This window comes from Parasteatoda tepidariorum, chromosome 3 (assembly GCF_043381705.1).
Source record: "Parasteatoda tepidariorum isolate YZ-2023 chromosome 3, CAS_Ptep_4.0, whole genome shotgun sequence".
Taxonomy (NCBI): domain Eukaryota; kingdom Metazoa; phylum Arthropoda; class Arachnida; order Araneae; family Theridiidae; genus Parasteatoda; species Parasteatoda tepidariorum.
In genome coordinates, this window is record NC_092206.1 from 87,330,861 (window position 1) to 87,348,404 (window position 17,544).

The window sequence follows — 17,544 nt, forward strand, 5'->3', positions numbered from 1 at the left end:
GTACTTCAAGTGAAACTAGATACCTATGTTACTATTTGCCACATATGTTATACAGTAAACTCTTATTTATTCAACAAATAGGTGAATTTGCGAAACAAGCCATAAATTAAAATCTGTCACATTTAATAATAAAGGTCAATTTTTTATTACATATAGAATATCTTTCTTTTTTTAACTGTTTTTTTCCTGATCCAAAAAATGTAAACTAAAAAATTAGTATTTATAACTTACGATTTTTAATTTTTTTACAGAATTGCTTTGAATAGTAAAAAACAAACTACGGGCATACAAAGCTATTTCGTTCACTTACAACTATTCTATAATTTGAGAACTAACATTATTTAGAAAAACATATATTCTGATTGTTCAACTGAGTATTTTTAGTGGAATACACTCCCAGTTTCTATGAAGGGAATATATTTCAGTGCATTGTGCTGATATCTAGTAGAAATTCTGAGTTAAAGTATTTTTCTGAAAACAATACTAAGTAACAAACCTAGCCAATAATTCATTGGGCCAATCTTGTCTCAACAAGGTTATAAACGCCCAATATGTTACGGATATAGAAACGTCCGACTCACTTGATATTTTATAGCCACTATTCAGTCAATGTTAACTCTATATAAAATTTTGAAATTCACCCGATATTTTATTTCCCTTATTTACCCAATATCGGCCCTATACAGATTTGTAAAGTTCGCCCGATATTTTAAAGCCGTTATGCGTGTTTCTTGTCATATCATTGTTTGTTTTTCTGTCTATTGTTGTCTTTTAATCTGCCAATATATTACTAGTTTTAAAAATGCAGCCCAAGTTTCTTCCATTTTATGTTAATTAATGTTAACAAAATACAAATGTAATAATTTTTTCATCAATAACTTTATTTTAATATAATGAATATTTACAGATGAATATTTCCTTTTCTTTCAAATATTATAAGTAACAGAATTATCTTTGGCGACCCATTAGCTTGTTTAACCTATTATTTAAAAATTCCAGTAGAATATGCCCATGAACGAGGTTGTTTTGGCAATCAACATTTTGTTCTGGAATAAGTCTTACACCCCTTTCCCAATTCCAAAGTATCCGCTTAGAAAAACAAGACCTGAAAACAATTAGAATATTTATGTAATTATATTTTTGGATAAATATTAGTAAAAAAACACTACAGAATATTCAAATATACATGCATCTTAAAGGGAAATCTCTAACAAATAAAGATTAAAAGAAAAGAAATATAAGCCCTATAAAAATAATAGAATTTTAGCAAGATAGCACTAAAATTTTATCATAAAAAAAAGTTCTAATATATTAAATATTAATCTAGTGTACGTTAAAAAAATGACATGAGACACATTAAAGGTTATAAACTATTTTACAAGGCAACAAAATAATTTTTTTAGTGCATCAATAATTTGTAACTATTAACTCTCTTAATTTTTTTCTTCTTCTCTAAGTTGAAAATCATCAGAGCCGATGCTGTTTTGGATGCTTAATTTCGGGTTACCTCTTGTTTTGCTGCTGAAATTTTTTTTAAGATTTAGAAATTTGAAATTAATGAAGACGTAAAGAAAAATGTACCGGGAATAAAGAATTAAAATTTTATCTGCTCTACAGCACACACAGAAATGAATTATAAAGTTAAAAACTTGATATGCTGAAATGTTCAAATCTTACTTTTGAACTTAAAATTAGCTTTTTTAAAATTTCTATTTGCTCAAAATTTATTGATTGCACTTTTAAATGCTTTTCTGTGATTTTTTTCTCAATTTTTTTAAAAATTTCACATAACTTTTCCAACTATTATTAAATAATATAATAAAATTTCAATTAGTTTTGCTGCACAAAAACTATAATACTTACAAACTTTAAATTAAAAACTACAGAAAGTACAATGAATACATGAAAAAGTACAAAATAAAGTTATTGCAATTTCATGAACTTAGCAATTTTTTTTTAGTTTTAAGTAATTATTTTTTACTCTTTCTTGAGATCACTATTTTATAGGCACAAGTTTTAGTTGATGTCGAAAGTTAATCAAAGGAGAAAAAAAGAGAGAGAAATAAGATGTTTTTAGAAATAAATTTGAACATTTACATTGAAATTTTTAAAAATACAAAAAACTCAATTCAAGAGAAAGAAAACTATTTTTTTTTTAACTGTTATGATGACACAAGTTTCACTAATAAATAAAATTACATCTCATTTTTTTTTTTACATTATATTATGTAATCTTAAGTTTACATTTTTTTAAAATCCAGGTATTTGTTCTGATTAACATATTCTAAAACTGTAACAAATAATTAGAATAATTAAATGATGAGTGTAAAGCAATCATTGGAGGTTGGTGAGCAAAGCAAAAGGGGGACAAAGCCTCTTGGTATTTAAAAAGAACTATAAGTATACCTAATAATAACTTATTAATTTGATAGATATAAAGCTTAAACTTACTGAAAATTAGCATTTGCAGCATCTGTTCTTTCAAAAGAAGATACATTCCTTCTAGTATTGAATAAATACTGTCTTTGATTTGTTTTGCTAAAGGCAGTAATCCATGGTTCTGTAAGGAAATAAAAAATTTTCTATATAATTTTATAATTAGCTAAACTATTAAATATAAATTATTATGTGCAATGCGAAAAAAAGTTTATCCTCAATAACTTTTATCAAATGATCAAATAGTCAACATATCAGGATTCAATATTAATGGTTCGAAGGGGTGACCTATATTCTAGTAAGTTAGGGTAGACAATATTGTAAGTTATGAAACCACACAAAAAATGAACTTTCTCTGGAGGAAAAAAAAAAACCATACCATTCTTTCAATGGATTATGATTCCTGACCCCATAAATAGGGGGAAGCTGCGATCTTGAAAATACAGTCCAAAAAATTTGGACATGAAATCAATCAAATATTTGGACTCCTTAATTTTTGATTTTACTTTTTTATCGGGAACTTATTCCGCAAATCGGAAATTTTTTACATACAATTATAAAACTAGTTTTTTTAAAGATAATTCCAAACAAAATATAATATTTAATTTTTTATTATATTATTTAATAATAGTTCAAACATTTGGAATTGTAAGGTATATAAATTTTTACATCATTTTAAAGAATGTAATTTTAAATGGCAAAATACAAAATTGGTCCAACAATTCCTGAGAAATATAGTTTTAAAAATGTCACATATTTAAAACTATATTTCCTTAGCATTATAAGTATCCTTTAGTATTATTCTTTAGTAAACTATTTGTTTATTTTATATTAAGTGCATATTCTCCGTTTAAATCAATTATCTATTATTTCTCTCAAGAACTGAGTAAATACACATGAACATCAAAACACATAAGATACATAAATAAAGAAAGCACATAATTGATAAGCTTTTGGAAGCAAGTTAGCATTTTATAATATGCTTTTATGAATGCTAAAAACAGAGAAAGGAAACATATAGTCATGCTGCTTTTACACTAGCATTACAAGATGATATTGAATAGCTTTATTGTAATAGATTATTTCTCATATTCATTAAATTTAAAAGTTTTCTAATAAAAATAAAGATCTAAACAGATATTCTTCTCATTGTGAGAAACTAAAAAAGTTTTGAATTGAATACAGAAACAAATCAAACCAAAACACAGGACGCTTGTAAGTATATTATTACTAACAAACTATCAGGCAAAACTGTCGCAGATCATGGAAAACAAGATTTTACTATTGTAAGCATAATTATTAGAATTGATGAGGAAGAAGGTTTGCAAATAAAAGTAAATACTTTTTATAAAAAATTGTAAGTCTAACTTAAAATGGGATTTTTATAAGAAAAATCAAATTATTAAAAGTTAATTGGTATTTACAAGATAATTTTTGAAAAAGCAGAGTACTTTTAGGAACAAAACTTTAACATATGATCTGACTAGTTAGGTTACAAAACAGTGTCAATTATCAAAATAGAATATTGTGCTAATTTGGATTAAAAAAATTTTTTAAAAATACAATTAGCTCATATTTAGCTTTAAAACATTTACAGACACAATAATGTTCAAATTTTTATTTTGATTAAACCACATAAATAAGTTTTCATAATATTGTTAGTGCAAATAAATTAAGGGAAAAAATTGTAATTGGGGAGAATTAAAGTTATTGGAAAGAGTTTTAATTTATATATTTCATAAATTTTTAGATAGGCTAGCAGTTCATAAATCAATGAATCGAAATAATATACACCTGCTGTAGTCTTGAAAATTAATAAGCCGGTAGGTAAAATATGTCGTCCATCTCCCAGGTCAAAACATAGCCTTGGAACTGGAGCATTCTTGATAAATTTCATGCTCAATCTGAAAATTATAGTTCATAAAATACTAATGCACAATAAAATGTTAAGATAAATGCAAAATAATACTTTTTTACAAGCACAAAATAAAATTTAAAATTATTCTAACTACTTTATCCAAGATTTGAAAAAAAAAAAAAAACATAAAATATGTCAATATTTATCATGGTAATGAAAAGCTCGATAACAAACAAAACATAAGTTGTAAGACAATAACAATTAACAAAGAAAACGAATTATTTTTCAGTTATTGTTGACAAATTGATAAGAAAATGAAAAAAATCAGTTGCGTAATACAATGTCAGCACCAGCTAAAATCCTGAATGTTAGAAAAATTATTATTGAGATAAACATATTTAAAAGTACTTTTTTATTACTAAGTAGTAAGTTTTTAGAAAACTATGAGGGCAAAATAAAAACATATATTATTCTAGAATACTTAGGAAGAATATAAATTTTTGTGTTTCTGGCATGGCACCAACCATACATAAAGATAGCTTTCATACAAAACAAAAAAAAATATTTTGATGGATACACTCTATAATCACCAAATAATAAAAATTAATAGGAATCATGATATAATGCCTTACTTTACAAGATTTTATATACTTAAAAAATCTTGTAAAGTAAGGCATGTATACTTTGCATGTATACTTTTAAGTATACATGCTTGTATACTTAAAAGATCAAAATATATATTACTAGAAAAAATATATTGAGATCTTAAACACAATGTTTCCTCTGCTGTTCAATTTAATTATTTTTACTAAGGCAATACAAATTTGAGCTAATACACAGAGCATAACAGTTATTTCATGATTCAATTTCCAGAAAATTTTAAGTTTTATTTACCATTTAATTGCTCATTATAGTTTTAACATTCTGCCGTTGTTCTGAGTAAAGATAAAAGTATATAAAAAATTTGCAAAATTTATTTTAATTATTTCGAATCCAAATAAGAATTAAGCATATCTTTTGTTTATAAAAATTTAGACAACCATGAAATTCATTCATTCATTTCAATTTTCATTTGTAATCAAATTTCCATGGTTCTCAGCTATATTCTACACAAATGCTGATAAGTTGTGACTAAAATATTTCACCTCAAATGAGAAATTGTACAGATTCTTTACGATGCATTTCCAGTTTTTCTTTAGATTCAAGATAAAAAAGATTTAGCTTTCATAATCACAGAGCGGAATAATGATTTAATACTGTAATTATAGGGGTGAACAAAAAAAAAATTAGAGTATAAGTAATTTATCATTATTGCGTAAAAAACTGTGAATTTTTAATGAAAAAATTGAAAATATTCAATGTTCTTCAACAGCCATAGACTTCTTTTTTATTAACGTTAATAAAAAGAATTTTATTCCATCTTAGATGAAATGACATATAATTTAAAACAAAATCAGAAAATATTTAAACGAATTTTTTTAATAAATAATTATTGAATTCTCTCCTTAAGCAATAAACACCTGCAAAACTTCGACTGATGAGTCGAAGTTGAGCTCCGACTATCCCTGTATTGTTTTTTTTTTTGCTGGTTTACAAGCAAACAAGGCTTGATAAAAAGTGGTACAAGTTTGTTCCAAATTGAGGTTGCTAAATTTATTTCGTAAATATAAGCCTAAATATATGTATCTTCATTTTAGCCTTTTAGGCAAAATTATATTTGTTGAGAAACATTCAAAATCCTCCATGAAATCCAGCAGATGAAAGGCACAAAAACCATTAAAATATTCAAATAATAAATAGTTAGTGTCAAATAAATATACCCCCAAAAATTAAGTGAGTTATGAGTTCAAAAATATATTAAAAACATAAAGATTGAGAGAATTAACAAAAACGAGAAATGTATAAACTTAAAAGTTCATTTACTTAAATTCACTACTAAATACTTCCCACTTCATCCACTCAGCTTTTCAACAGTAAAATCTATTTACGATTTTCTTAAAACTGAAATCGTTATCGCCCCAATAACGTTTTCAGATGCAAATCATAACTGAAGATATATATATATATATATATCTTACTATTCATTCACTCATCTCTTCAATAGTCAAATTCAAATCTATTTATCATTTTATTAAAACTAAATTTTTTTCTGACCGCCAATAATGTGTGCAGCTGCAAATCACCCTGTGGGAGAATTTTTTGGGGCTTTCTGCAACAAACCTCTCTAGCTCTAATATCTTACTGGAAGATACTTTTAATAATAACTAATATACATGTTATTAATTAAATTTAAAGTAACAGAAATGCTGTAGATGAAAAGAAAAGCCGATTTGAATACAATAAAATAGTTTTTTTTAAATGAATATGTAATGTTTTTTTCTTTCTAATATCATGGGCGATATTCTCACATTTTGTAAGAGGAAAACACACTAATTTTTCTTTTTTGGCATTTCGTAAATCATCATCACATAATAAAAATAAATTAAAAATCGTAAAATCAGTAAAAGAAAGAAAACCATTTTTTTTTATTTTTCCCAAAAGGGAATAAATAAAAAAAAATCATGAGCATATCTTCCCCTCTGTTGCATGAAAAAGGTATCTCTTGAGTTTAATTGTGGAGGGAAAAAAAATATTTCAGCAGAAACGAAATTTTTTGCTACAATGTTCTTTACTTTTCATTCTTCTCAAATAAGAATAGAAAAATTAAGAACATTTCTTTTCCCTCTGATGAGTGAAAAAGGCATCTTTTAAACATAATTACAGAGAGAAAAATTTTTAAAAAATTTTTGCAGAAAAGAAAACATAATTTTTTTACTTTCTAAAGGGAAATTCTTTCTTCAAGAACTCCGTGACAATGAGTTCTTCAAGAACGTTTCTTCAAGAACTCCGTGTCTGTCGCCGTGATTCTGCCACGGGGCCAAAGCATATATATATATTAAAATTAATGCCTCTGTGTAGCTGAACAGTTTAAATGTAAATGAAATTTAAAAACCTATTCTATGATCGTAGATTTTCTTCCAATAGTGGATAAACAATTCATAGATATTTAGGAGTTTACTAGATTTTATAATCTATAATAAAATTAAATTTTTTAAATTTATGCACAAAAAATTAAATAATACAGAGCAATTTGATAGAAATACATAGCTTTAATTGAATAAGAAAATACCTCTGAAAAATTTGTTCAATATCAGGTAATTGCCACGCCTCTTTGACTCTTAATTTAGTGTAATCAGATTTGCTTGGTTTAGATATAGCTTTCACAAATTTCTCAGCAAGTGATAACCTGAAAACGAAAGACAATAATCATCAATATCTATAACAGAAAGGTAAATTTGTTACTTTTTTCAATTACTAAATAGACAATATATGTAGAGCTGGAATAAATAAGAATTGAAAGTTACCATAATTGCTAAACCTTTTCAACTAATAATGGAATTAAAAATTATTCTTCTTATAAAAGTAAGAAATGAAGTTTAGCAACACCAAAGTTAAACCAAACAGCTTTTTCGTTCATTCATTGAACAGTTACTTATTGAAATATGTCAGTAAACTTTTCTCCTGTATTATGTAAAATCACTTTTTCCCTACACTGCATTTCATAGTTAGATCAAGATTGTTTTCTCAACACTAAATTTTATTTTAAACAAAATTTTAAATTAATCTAAGTAAAGTGGGGAAAATGCTCAATAAATTAAGCATAATGTATATGTAGGTATAAAATTTAAATTGAATTCAAACTTTTGTTTGAATTGATTTTTTAAAATCAATGTCTGTACATTCATAAATAGATACAACAGATTTACAAAATTAACCGAATATACTTTATATAACATGAAAATACGTGAATAGAAGTTACAGATTGATGTTAATTTTCACAGCAAAAGAAAATCTTAACTGCAAATGGTATTAAAAATTTTATTTTATTTATTTAGTGTTAGTTTATGTATTTTTTCATTGTTTTTTGGAACTCCCTTGTAATTAAATCTTTATTCAGAAAAAAAACAGAAGCAATACACTTAAAGTAATGCCAAAATTTATTTCTAATTATAAAATAAAAATTTATGTCAAAGCTTCTATTGCATTTTTTTTTCTTTTGAAACCAAAGCATAACATTCTATTGGATTACATGCACAGAAAAACATAAATTTGAACTTTACAACGTATAATAATAATAAATACTCAAAATAATAAAGTACATTTTATTTTAGTTTTACCTGTCTTGAAAATGAAAATTTCTAACATCTTTTCCTCCCAAATACATAGCATCAAAAATATGAAGGCATGTAATTTTTCTTTGAGCCCTGCCCTAAATAAATGTATTGGAGCAAAGTTTTGAAAACAAATAACACAATAAAAAAAAATTCTGCATAAAAACATAAACTCTTAATCATAGTAGAATTTGTATATCAGAGTAAAAGTATAAATTTTAGAAAAATAATTTCAAATTATTTAATGATAGATTATTTATAATTTTAAATTTCAAGAAACCAAAATAGTTAAATCTAACCAGAAATTTGGAAGAGAAAAATATAAAGAAAGAATGAAATTGAGTGTTTACATTAAGTTTAACACTCCGTCGGGCGCGTCTCGAAACTTACGGCATCGGGCGCGATGTATCTGTCAGATACATCTCTGTTTTGTGTGTTTTCTGTTAATATGTATTACTTAAAATCTCCTATTTTTACTCTTTTTAGGTCCAGGCTTTTACACCCGTACCTTTTATTAGTTTTTTTATGTATATTTTTAATTTTTACATATTTTTTAATTTTTTCAATAATAATTTTTATTTATTAATCACAAACGCTATTACAAAAGTTAAATGCTGTAAAAAACATTTAATTAAACATGTTAAACTGTTGAAAAAGTATAAAAAGGACAGTTATGCACAAATAATACATAATATAAAAGTGACAAATCAATTATTATAATTGAATCCGATTCTAAATTTAAGTCAAATTTTTTCTTCCGATCTGTTTTGCCCATTTAAGTATTATTGTCCTTTCCTACATAAAAATAATCATTATTAACATCATCATCGAGTTCTGAGTCATTATAAACACTTTCACTGCCATGACAATCAGCTTCACGTGTTTCTAAAATATCTTCTTCGTCAGCATCACTTTCATCAAATTCTTCAGCATTTAATTCCTCATTTCCATCACTAAATAGAATACTATGAACTAGCTCTAGGTCTTTCTGATTTTTCAAATCTAAAAAGCGTTTAGCACTCATCGTAGGAAAAAGATAAATCAAAAACGCTCAGGGAATCTCAATACTTCCATGTAGCTTCACGAGACAAACGTTATCGGGCGCGTGTATCTAACAGATACAAAATTCCAAACAAGCTTGGAAACAGGAAATACTCCTACACCGAACTGGTCACTACTGCATTCCAAAGTAGCAGGGGGCCAGATGGACAGATACTGATAAGGTCAAGGTCGTAAGAAAATGTTTCAGGGGACAAAAGCAGAGATATTGACACGTCTGTATCTGTCAGATCAACGCGCCCGATGGAGTTTTAACAAAATTCTGAATACCTTATTAATTCCTACAAAATCTAAAGCAGAGCAGATAAGAACAAGGAAGTTAACAATTTCAAATATTAGATTCATTATTAGAGAACTGTCATTATTAGCCTAATATTTACTTAGGCTAAAGAACTTTTCTAATAATATTATAATTTTTACTAATAGAGATATTTCATAAATAGCATGCTTACTTAAAATTGCTCTATACATAAACAAGATCTATTGTCAACATTTACAACAAGCAAAATTCAATAGCTTTTAGAGGAAGGTTTATATAAAAAATTTCTTTTCGTACAAAAGCTAATTAATAACTCAAAACTATAAGACAAAATCTGCACACTTTAAGATTTGTAAGGATTCACAAATTCAAATCAACTGAGCAAAGGGCTTGGTTCCTATTGGTTAACAAATTCATGAAAGAAAAATGGGATCTCAAGATGTGGACTGATAAATATATACATGATTCAAGAAGAGCAGGTGTTGGGATATGAAAAGAGAGATTTTTTTAATGTGAGAAAGGAAAGATGGACAGTAATGGTTACTCTGTGATCCCAAATTAATCAGTTAAAAAATTCTTAAACCACGTTTCTAATTATACTTTCTTAATTGTAAATAAATACGTTCTCTTATAGAATTTTATTAATCATCAGTGGAATTTATGCTAGCAAAAGTAATTCGTAAGTAAACAGTAATAACGTAAGTAATTCGACATCAAGTACAGAAAGAAAAGTAGCTTAACTCCTCTGACCAATACAATATTCCTCACACTGAAATTGAAAGATAATAACAATATTGTTGTTGGGTAATTTAGAAAACTTGACTTAGAAACATTTTCTAAATTAATTTACATAAAAATTTTTTTTAACATCATTGACCTACATTTACAGAGGTGAAAACAAAATACAAGTTTAAATAAATGTTATAGAAGTGTTAGTACTAGTTTTTCTAGTATTTAGCTGATTTGATTACGTATGGCATGTACCTCTCCTTTCAGTTCTAAAATAAGCTCGCCATAAAAAAGAGTATCAGCAGGAAGATCAAGCTTTTCTTCAAGTTTGAGCCACTTACAACTTTTTGAGTCGTATCTGTAACTGCTAGATCTCTACAAATAAAATCAGACATAAGTACTGAAAGCTAACAACAAAATAATAATAGCTGGTAACACATAGGTTTCACATTTAAAAAGAAATCCCCCCCTCGGATATTTAAGATCACATTTCTGAAAATTCCTGGTTTAAAAAACAATTAAACAAAATTTTATATTCAATAAAAATGTAAATTATATTTAATACAAAAAAAAATATGATTATAACTTTATGTAAATTTTATTACTTTTAAAGATTATAAATAATTTATTTATAAAATAAAATACAAAGTAAATGATACATGTACAACACTATCAATGATTATTTAACTTATATGATAAAACTAATTATTTAAATAATTTAATTTTCTAAAAAAAATATAATAACTGATTTAAAATATAAATGTAAAAGTTAAATGATTAAGATAATTTATAATGCTTCAGATTTTCAGTACTGAGATCAAAAAATATAATTTTTCCCAAGTAATAAAAATAATTTCAAATTATTAAAAATACTTATGCATCATTTTCAAATATTTTACTATTTAGAATGAACAGGAACATTTAAAATGCACATTATAGTGATATGCAAAAATGTTGGACATTTGAGCTCAGAAAACTTCAAGTCTCGTTTTTACCTTTGGTCTCGTTTATATTAAGTACCCACCTTAACATATAAGCTTATCAGAATTGACAAATTTAAAATTATTCTAACAGTAAAAGAAGAAAAGAACTATAACAGTTTATACTTAGAGTTTTTAAAGACAAATAAAAAAAATGCAATGAGAGAAAAAACATGGGAGAGTGATGTAATAAAAAGTATTTAATAAAAAATTATAAAACACTAAAACTTTCTACCTCATTATAAAATAAATTGTTTACTTTGAACCCATTTTCAAATTTTTGATTTAATTAGAACAAGCTTTTATTGCTTTTTTATCATCCAATATTTGAATTACTAAAGATTTTCGCTCACAGAATTTTAGAATTGAGTTTATGTTCTTTTGCTTTTTTTACAGGAGGGCATCACAGGGGTTCAATTTTTGAGGGGGACGGAAATAAAATAAGCAGTCATAATCGTTCTCTAAATTTCACACCAAAAAAAAGAAAAAAAATTATATCCCCTAAATATCTGCTGTTCTTTTTTATCTTTTTCTTGTTTTTAACTTTAGAGAATTTAATTGGATGAAGATTCAAGACATTTTTTAATTTGAATTTTAGAGAATTCTAATTATTCAAGTATACGTATAACTACCGCTCCCTGCTGCCAACAACACTCATACTTTTTTTTCAGGAGAGAAGATCAAGTTTCAAAATAGCTTGTTGGAAGGTGAAAAGAAGAGATTACTTTCCTTTTTTTATATTTCTTGCTGCCATGAAATAGTTTTTGTTTTTTTATTGTTTTGAGAATTATTAAGGTGTAAAAAAATATTGTCATAAATTAGTCATACACAGCAAAATTAAAAAGAAAAGAAAAAAAAGCACAATTAAACAGATTATTACAGAAATTCTCGAAATCCATAATTTTTATTGATAGCAACCGAACACTGTAATCTTGTTTATAAAATCGTAATAATTACAGATAAATTGTAATAGTTGGCACCAGTGTAAATATCAACCTTTAATTTTTTTCAAAATGTGCATTCTGATAAATTAGATATATATAAAATTTGCTTTTTGAATTTATGCATTCTCTTTTAATGCAATTTAAATTTCATTAAATTCTCATATAAAAAATAAGCAATTTTATTATACATTTAAAGAAATTAACTGATCAATTTCAAGTTGGATACTACATTTAAAAAAAAAAAAAAAAAAAAAAAAAAAAAAAAAAAAAAAAAAAAAAAACATTATAAAATTTTTAACAAAAAGCTGAACAATTTTCAGAGTTATGCTTAAAATTAATATTGGTCATCAATACATTATTAAAAAGAATCTAAAACATATATTCAATAAAAATAGAGTAGAAACATTATTGAGTCATACCCCAAGACCAAGAAAGAGGGTTGGATGTTGGTCAGGTTTGCAGTCTCCACAGATAACACAGTAAAAATCAAACACTTGCTCTAATTTCTTAAAAGAACTGGTTGTAAGTATTTCGGGTGAAGAGCTAAGATATTTTAAATTTTCACCCTTGAAATAAGAAGTAAAATATAGTTCATTAATTTAAAAAAACAAAACAATATTTAATAAATGAGGACTCATACAGTTTTCAAACAAAAGTACAAAACAGACAGACATAAAAAATTATTATCCCTAACTGTCTATTTAACAGGCAAAAGTGTACTAACTTTTCTAGTCAAGAAATGTTATAACCCTTTGATAAATATGTGTTTAAATTATTCATAGACATTTCCTGAGAGTAGAATCATATCTAATGTTCCGCAAAAAGACTTTTGGGTGATTACAGATGTTTTGCAGGTATCATCAAAAATAAGCAAACAATTCCCACTAGTTAAATTATTACTCTTGTAATCGAAAAACCATTTTGCTAGATTAATTTTTAAAAGTAACTTTATTAACTAAATATCAAATGCCTTCGTTTTTTCCGGTTCTACAGTCCTTAGCTTACTACTCTACCATGATTTCCACCGCATCCTCGACAGAGTTTCGTTCCACAGTGCTTAATTTTAAAAACCCTAAGGTCCTCCTTAACTAGTCCAGCTACCGCAGTTCTTTTTCCGTATTTCCTTTCATGATTTCATTTGGCAGATCAGTTTCCTTCAATTTTTCTACAGATTTTAACCATTTATTTTTTCTTTTATGGATATCATGATATATAATGAATTAAACCTACATAACTGAAATAAAAATTATTAAGAGCATACATAACGTTCTTCATGTCTAAGATATGAATTGTTCCGTAGGTAAAGTAGAACTCTGTAGTTTTAAATTAGATTTATTCTGCAGTTTTAGAGTAAAACTGTTCTAAGTTTTTAGACTAGAACTGTTCTGAGGTATACATAACATTTTTGAGAACTTTTCCCTTTAAGGCTTTTTAACTTTTCCCTAGAACTTTTACATTACTAGCTTCACATGTCGAAAAATAACTGAAGTATGAAAAACAAGTGTATTTCTTCAACTCTTAGAAAAAAAGAAAGGGGGAAAAAATATTTTCAACTTACTTGCAATAATTGCTCATATCTCTTACTTGCCTCTGGTCTAGCAGGGGCTTTCCTAACTTCATCGGGAACCTATTGAAAAGAAGCAATGCACAAAAAGTCAGCTAAATATATCACATAATATGATAAAATCACAATATTTTCAGCCTAACATTACCTGCCAATGTTCTAAACATTCTTTTCGTAAGTCAGGTTGTCGCTCCTCACGCAACTCACTAAAAAAATTTATAATTAATTTATGAAAATTAAATAGATAATAAATGCTTTCAAAAAAAAAAAAAATTAAGAGAAAAATAGATTTACGAATTTTGGGCAAACACTCTTATTTTATCCAAATGAATTATCTGCCTTTCTCCAAACCTAAAAGTAAATAAATATAAAAATACATAAATTAAATGTTATGTAGGATAAAAGATTTGTGACAAACAATTTTGTAAGTCATTACAAAATAAAATATTTGAATTTAAAAAAAAATTTTTTTTTTAGCTTTATACATTTACTAAACAGTTGAAATTTACCAGACATTAATTATCATCTATAAATAATGTGTTTGCTTTAAAGGTTAAAACATCACTTACTTATTATTTGATTCACAAATGTAGTCATAAAATTCTTCATTTTGCTTTAAAATATTAAGTGGAACAACTTCACTTATGTCTACTTCTGAAAAGTCACTAAGTTTGTTAAAATATTCATTGACCTCATACAAATAATCACAGATATCTTTAGTGTTCTCTTTTTTCCATTTGCAGACAATGTATCTAGAGGATGAACGGTAGCAATTAAATAATCATAAGAAATTATATGTAAAAAAAATAATTAAAAATATAATTCATTAAAAAGATTAAATTTTTTAAAAATCCAAATGCATAAATAATCATTAAATCTTCTAACTACTCAATTGATTGGTGTACATTTATATGATTATGTTTGATAAAGCACAAACATAATTGTTGAGTGATTAACAAGTTTAATGCTTTCAATTAATGATTATAGTTACAAATTGCTTATTTGCATAAATTAATAGCAATATTTTTATAAACTTGCAATACTTAACTAAAATCCTGATATTTAAATACAAGACCATTAATATTGTTATCAGAATAATGCTATGAATAACATGAAAACTGTTCTCACATATAGATAACGGAATCATTTTTCTTTTATACTGTTTTCCACTCTAATACTAAATACTGAATATAAAAAATTCACCGATTATCTGCCCCATGTACACATTTATCTCCAAAGTTTGCACATATTTAAACGAAACAGTTAAAAGTACTTTTAGTATACATACAAGTTATTAGTATGCATACAGAACTGTTACATAATCATGTTTTTTTTCATTCATTATAAAGTTTGTTAGTTCAGGAACACTAAAATCTAACTCAGACTAACATGGAATGCATGCTAATTTTTTTTTAATAAAATAAATAAATAATGCAGTATTCATCTTATTTTATGATCTTTTTCTATTTTAAATATTTAATTTAATAATCTACTTACATTACTACAAATTACTTATATTTAATCTTTACATTAAAATGCTTGATTTATAGTTAATCGATTTATAATAAGTTTTAATAAGTTTACAAAAGTCTAAATACACTATTTGTCATGTTAACTTTTTGTTTACATCATAAATTTTAAAATTCCTTCGAAAATTTTTACAAAAATATGTTAAAAATGTGTACTTAGAGAAGAGAGATCTTTAGGTACAACTCTTTTGGACTATAACTTCTTTTTTCATAACTTCTAAGTTCCCCCTGAGTGATTAACATATATATTGAAAGAATAGTATATATTGCATATATATTATAACAGATCTAAATTTTTCATAGCTTAATGAATACGAAACTTCAAGTTTGAAAGGCATCTTGACAGAAATGTTACTTAATAGAGATAAAAAAGATTCATTTAATTTTTGGGGAAAACATTAGTAGAAATACCTTTCAGAGTTGGCTGGTCTGCTGGTATTTGGCTTGAATATGCACACTTTTTCATAACACATACACATCAAATATACAAGTCCCACGCTAAATGTGGTGAATAAATCGAATAATTTACACACAAAATGACCTTCTGAAATGGTATAGATTAAATTACATAAAATAATTAAAAATAGATTAGTTTTTAACAATAAGTAATAAAACTTTTATAATTCAAAATTAAATTGTTAAAAAAATGATTGTTCGGAATAAAAATGATTTAGTTAAAAATCATGAGTTAAAGTGATAGTTAAAAATGATTTATTACATGCATATAAAATAAAAGGAATAATTTATGCATATAAAATAAAAGGAATAATTTCACTAAAGATCAAGACATTGTCTGTAGCTACTTTATTGTCATATCTCTAATTTTTTAAATTGCATTTAAAAGCATTTGGAAAACTATGCATTCTATTTTCTACACTTCCTTGTTTTCTATGTTTAATTTGTAGTCAATTTAAATTTTAAAACTATAAATTAAATTATTTAAACCTTAATAATTTAAAAGTCAATATAAATACTAGAAATACATTTGATTTTAAGAATTAAAAATAAAAACAAATTTATTTATTAGTATACAACTATTGTGGTACTACACATACATTTTAAAATGTATACCAAGATAGCATTTATATAATGGATACCATCTTAGTGTATATTTTAAAATATATATTCTACTGTTTTAGAAACATTTTTCAAACCAGAATTTTTAGCAGAAGAAATAAGGAAACAGTCTATTAAATTCATTTTAGTTTAAGAGTTGTGTTCTTTAGCATCTTCTGTGATAATTCTTCATTTTAATTATAAACCATTGCACATATGTTTAAACCTGTAAAAAAGGCAAGTAACAAATATTCACAAACAAATAAATAAATTAGTTAATCAAAAGTAGGTTTTTAAACTTTATTTATTTATTGAAAAATTTGACTCTAGAAAATGGGTTTAATGATACTAAGACAATCTTTTCATTATCATAGCATCCAACATAAAACTATTAGGTTAGGAGTTTTTTTTTCCCTTCCAGAATTTGAGCTTACTACATAGTTCTAAAAAAAAAAAAAATTCGAAATTACACTAACTTAAATCTACTACCAAAATGAAGCACAAATCACATTATAATTTTTATCAAATATTGAAAAATAATCAAAAACTTGAAAAACTTTTTTTGGGAGACTTGTTATCATTGTCACTCATCTTGTAACATATTTTGAAAGCTAGTTGCATTCAAATGCATGTTTCAAAAGAAGAAAAAAATATTAATAAAAATATATTGTTATAACATGTGTTGTGATGTCAGCCGACATCACTTTTCGTCATTATTAACGTATCCACGGCAACAGTCTTTAGCTGCAGAGCTACGGAGCTGCCTCCCGATCCAGAGAGAGTATATAAGGACTATACTAATTTATGTTAGTCGCTATTCTTCTGTAACCTATTTGCTAGCATGTTATTTTAATTACTTATGTGTTAGTCTCGAATCATTATATATAGTTTCAAGTTATCATGATTCTCCCTTGAGGAT

At 25.7% G+C, this 17,544-nt stretch overlaps 1 protein-coding gene across 2 annotated transcripts in view; it reads right to left on the minus strand.

The window, feature by feature from the left end:
* Window positions 1–860: 860 nt before the first annotated feature.
* Window positions 861–17,544, minus strand: part of LOC107454091 (Cap methyltransferase 1) — a 39,952-nt gene continuing 23,268 nt past the window's right edge. For both annotated transcript variants that reach the window (XM_043045612.2, XM_043045611.1), the window contains exons 14-25: window positions 15,981–16,113; window positions 14,610–14,792; window positions 14,335–14,391; window positions 14,189–14,246; window positions 14,035–14,103; window positions 12,896–13,042; window positions 10,808–10,927; window positions 8,512–8,603; window positions 7,464–7,580; window positions 4,231–4,340; window positions 2,452–2,560; window positions 861–1,105 (exon numbers count right to left, since the gene is read on the minus strand). In XM_043045612.2, coding sequence (XP_042901546.1) covers window positions 949–1,105; window positions 2,452–2,560; window positions 4,231–4,340; window positions 7,464–7,580; window positions 8,512–8,603; window positions 10,808–10,927; window positions 12,896–13,042; window positions 14,035–14,103; window positions 14,189–14,246; window positions 14,335–14,391; window positions 14,610–14,792; window positions 15,981–16,113 — 1,352 coding nt within the window. In that variant the 3' untranslated portion in view covers window positions 861–948. The remainder of the gene's footprint in view (window positions 1,106–2,451; window positions 2,561–4,230; window positions 4,341–7,463; window positions 7,581–8,511; window positions 8,604–10,807; window positions 10,928–12,895; window positions 13,043–14,034; window positions 14,104–14,188; window positions 14,247–14,334; window positions 14,392–14,609; window positions 14,793–15,980; window positions 16,114–17,544) is intronic.